The sequence below is a fragment of the Chrysochloris asiatica genome, unplaced genomic scaffold, assembly GCF_000296735.1.
Source record: "Chrysochloris asiatica unplaced genomic scaffold, ChrAsi1.0 scaffold00441, whole genome shotgun sequence".
Lineage (NCBI taxonomy): Eukaryota > Metazoa > Chordata > Mammalia > Afrosoricida > Chrysochloridae > Chrysochloris > Chrysochloris asiatica.
The window spans coordinates 1,182,988-1,187,468 of NW_006408959.1; the positions used below are offsets into that span (position 1 = coordinate 1,182,988).

At 35.5% G+C, this 4,481-nt stretch overlaps 1 protein-coding gene across 1 annotated transcript; it reads left to right on the forward strand.

Annotated features, from left to right (window-relative positions):
- Positions 1 to 953: 953 nt before the first annotated feature.
- Positions 954 to 1,922, forward strand: LOC102824340 (olfactory receptor 2T2-like). Its single transcript, XM_006877094.1, has one exon. The coding sequence runs from the start codon at positions 954 to 956 to the stop codon at positions 1,920 to 1,922; it is 969 nt and encodes a 322-aa protein (XP_006877156.1).
- Positions 1,923 to 4,481: the final 2,559 nt, after the last annotated feature.

The window sequence follows — 4,481 nt, forward strand, 5'->3', positions numbered from 1 at the left end:
TCAACTGCCTTTCCCTGTCTACTCAGTGCACTGAAAAAACAAGTTTTATCCTTGATATGAAGACACATTCCATTTTGGTTCAAATTTTGAACAACTGAATCCATAAACAAAGATCAGCTCATCAATTTTCAGCATTTATATTTGTTCACAGCACTAAGCATCTTGCTTTTTATCTGGTCACGTTCCGGTCAACTAGCTAGGCTAATGGCTACTAGCTGCAAATGTGGGAGTTCACGCATGCCTCCTCACACTTCAGACCACTTGCTTGCTTAATTGTAAACTGTAGTGCCAGTGGCTAGGTTAGTGCCCATAAGCTCAAGAATTCAAATATCTCCCTAAACTTCAGATGATCCCACTAGTCAGAGGGCTGTTTAATAACACTAGCCAAAATTTGCTCAGTTTATCTGAATTTATCAACCACATTTTATATTCTATCAATTCATTAAAGCAAACATGGAAATCGTTATATAATTTGAACAATGTCATGGCAGAAAGGAACTTAAATTTGACCAACACATATATACATTAGAAGACAATATGGAAGATAATGCACAAGAAATTTTCAATCTAAATAATGAAATTAAAAATATATTAAAAAGATAAGTCTGAATAAATATTAAGCATAATCTGAAAATATGAATAATGTTGTTACCACTCATATGTAGCCTAAAAATGTAAGTCTAAAGTCTAAACACATAGACTTATGATGACTTTTTCACAAGTGATGAAAGCAAGTTATCTTCCAGATGAATTTACATGTCTGATGTCCTAGAGACAATTAATTGTGGAACCATAATTCAGAGGCATTCTAATGGCAAAGTTGGTGTTATTTATTTTATTACACACTGCAAATGATATAATATTCATGGTAGAGTCTACCTAAGTACTGGATTATCACTTAACTGACTTAACTTTCTTCCTTAACACTCTAGGAACTATCTTATGATATTAACATGAGGGCCATTTATGAAAATTCCACTGATTTCATCCTCTTGGGCCTCATCACCCATCCCTTGTTCCCTGGGGTTATTTTTACCGTGATCTTCTCCATCTTTGTGGTGGCTGTAACAGCGAATGTGGTCATGATTCTGCTCATTCATGTGGACTCTCGTCTCCACACACCCATGTACTTTTTGCTCAACCACCTCTCCATCATGGACACAGTGTACATCTGCATCATTGTCCCCAAGATGCTTCAAGACCTTCTGTCTAAGGAAAAGACTATCTCTTTCCTTGGCTGTGCAGTTCAGATATTCCTTTATGCAACAGTGGTTGGAGCAGAATTCTTCCTGCTAGGCCTCATGGCCTATGACAGATATGTGGCTGTGTGCAATCCCCTCCGATACCCTGTTCTCATGAACCACAGGATTTGCTTATTTATGGCAGTGGGATCCTGGTTTGGTGGATCATTGGATGGATTTATTTTGACTCCTATCACCATGACATTTCCTTACTGTGGGTCTCGAAAAATCAATCATTTTTTCTGTGAGATCCCAGCTGTGCTGAAGCTCTCATGTAAAGTCACACCTCTTTATGAGACCCTCATGTATTCCTGCTGTGTGCTGATGCTGCTCATTCCTATATCCATCATCTCTGTTTCCTACACACAGATTCTGATTACTGTTCATCGGATGAATTCTCCTGAGGGTCGTCGCAAAGCCTTTGCTACTTGTTCTTCACATATTATTGTGGTGAGTGTTTTCTATGGGGCAGCCTTATACACCTATGTGTTGCCCAGTTCTTACCACACACAGGAGAAAGACAAAGTTGTGTCAGCCTTCTACACCATCCTAACTCCTATGCTCAACCCACTCATCTATAGCTTGAGAAATAAAGATGTGTCAGCAGCTCTAAGAAAAATGCTGGGCAGATTCACGTCCACTCATTTTGTTGGGGTGGTGGATGTATCTATAAAACAGTAAGGCATTCACGTACATCCCATTTACTGTTTCTATAGCACATAGTTTTTAAAGTAATTATGTTCTTGATTCATAACAATGTTCAGTATCATTTGAAAAATACTGAGATATTAATAGGCAAGATTTTTCCTGTTGCAAGTGTAATTTAAAAATGATCGTTGAACACTCTAAATGTCTCAGAATTAAGCAAAATATTTTATTGAATCAATAGACAATCATTCTTTGATTGTTAACATGGTATGTAAATTATCCCCACCAGGGTAAGTATCCTTTGTAAGAGTCCTTAATCGATATTTTCATGTTATATATGTCCATCTGTCGCTTATGTCTGTATTCATAAGGAACTTTTGGGTGGAAATGTTCAAGTAATCTGTACACGTATGAGAATATCTAGTGGTAATACCATAGCTTTTATATTTCAGAAGTGATTATAAACATTTTTAGATTGCATTTTTATTTCTGTATTGTTAGTTAACATTCATAATTATCTATATTATTTTACTACTTAAAGTACATGTAATTACTTTGCCTTTCTTTAAATGTTAACAAGTCTCATATGTAACTTATATTCAGTTTACTGATTGATTGAAACTTTTGCTACTAAGATCATAACATTGCTATAATTCAGAAATGGCTTATATTTATGCTTTAATGTGGAATTAATAGTAGAACACAGCATGAATATGTAAAGACACTTATAATATCAAATTTTGTATCTTGGGTTAAGTATCTAAATTTTCTTATTCTCAACGTTTCCATCTAATATATGGGTAGACACATCTTTAAAAGTAATAAGAATGATGTGCTAAGTTTTGTTTGTAACTGAATAACTATGCACAAAGATGTACAATAGTAACTAAAAAAAGATATACTGAGTCTTCCATCATCTATTTGGTAATGATTCCAGTTCTTCTATCATAGCATTTCTCTGATTGTACTTGTTGTGCATGTTGTTGTTTTTAATGTGTCTTTGAGTTGGATCCAAGTCATAGTAAACCAGTTTACAAGAGAAGAAAACAATGCCCAGTCCTCCATCCTCATCACAATCAATGCTATGATTGAGATCATTGTTACTGACACTGCGTTAATACGTCTCATTGAGGGCCTTCTTACTTTTTCTCAAAGGAGAAAAACGTCATATTTAGTAAAGTGTTGTGTCAGTGAAAAAGAGGAATCCCACGAAGGAGTTGGAGTGATACTGTGGCAGCAATCATGTATGTGCTCAAACTTAGCACAGATAGTGAGGTTGGCGCATGACTGGGTAGTGTTTCTTTCTCTGTGCTCAGGGTCACTATGAGTTGGAACTGACTTGATAGCATCTAGTAACAACAAGAACAGAGTTTTAAGATTTAGAAAGAAAAGCAGAGGGCCAGTGGAAAAGTATTGTTACTAGACAATCAGTTCAAACTTGCATGGGCTTATTCCAAAGAAAATTAATTAACTGTATCTCTACAATCAGAGTATGGATGTAGACAAATTATCTCAGATATCCTTTTCTATTAAAATCATTGTTAAGTGATATTCTGAATCATAGGATTTCTCAGGAAAAGCTGATGGATTTGAAATGCTAATATTTGCATTTAGCAGACCAGTGCTTATCCTATAGCACCACAAAAAGGACTCCTTAGCCCATTTGTTGTTGATTTTAAGTGCCATCAAGTAGGTTCTGACCCATAGTGACCCTATATAGAGTTCCCAAGGAGTAGCTGGTGAGCTTGAACAGCCAACCTTGCAGTTCGAACAGTTTTGCAGTCTGGCACAATAACCCAAGCACCAAAGTGCTAATCAAAATATTGGCTTTCAAGGAATATGCTGGGCCAGTCAAATTTAAGGGAAAGAGGTCAACTCAGAAAGTTATGGTGTCTGCTTTTTGAGAATCCAAATAGGTAATCTTGATCAATTTATTTTAAGGACACAGGATAATGAATGGGACTTAATATGAAGAAATATAAAGAAAATTGTAAGCTTCATTGGTGAGAAAAAGTCTAGGAAAATAATATTAAGGAATTAATTTTATTCAAATGACAACAATCTACTTGCTAATTCCTCAAGGGAATGAACTGACTGTCCTACACGAAATTCATTGGGAGACTCCTCTGTCTATGCTATAATCTTTATCTTGTTCTTTCAGAATTCTTTTTGTTTCTCTAACTCAAAGCAAATTTAAAAAGAACATGATATGGCTTGTCAAGGATGCCAAAATGATGTTTTGGTATTATGTGTATTGAAGAGCACTCAATTATTCATAGATGAATTATAAAATGGGAAGACTGCTTTAAGACATATCTTGATAGAGGATGTGTCAAAAAATTAGCTTTATATTTTGATACTTTCATTTAATAGAAGTTTCTAAGATTTTTAAGAATACTTTTGGGCTTACTTCTGGTTTGATAACAAACCATAGTCAAATTCAATGAAGTTAGGTTGATCCCAACATATGGTTTCCCTTGTGTGTCACCATGAAACTGTACTTTATAGGGATTCCAATGACTGATCTTAGGATGTACACCATTGTTGTTGTTGTTGTCAGGTGCCATCGAGTCGGAACCGACTCATAGCGAC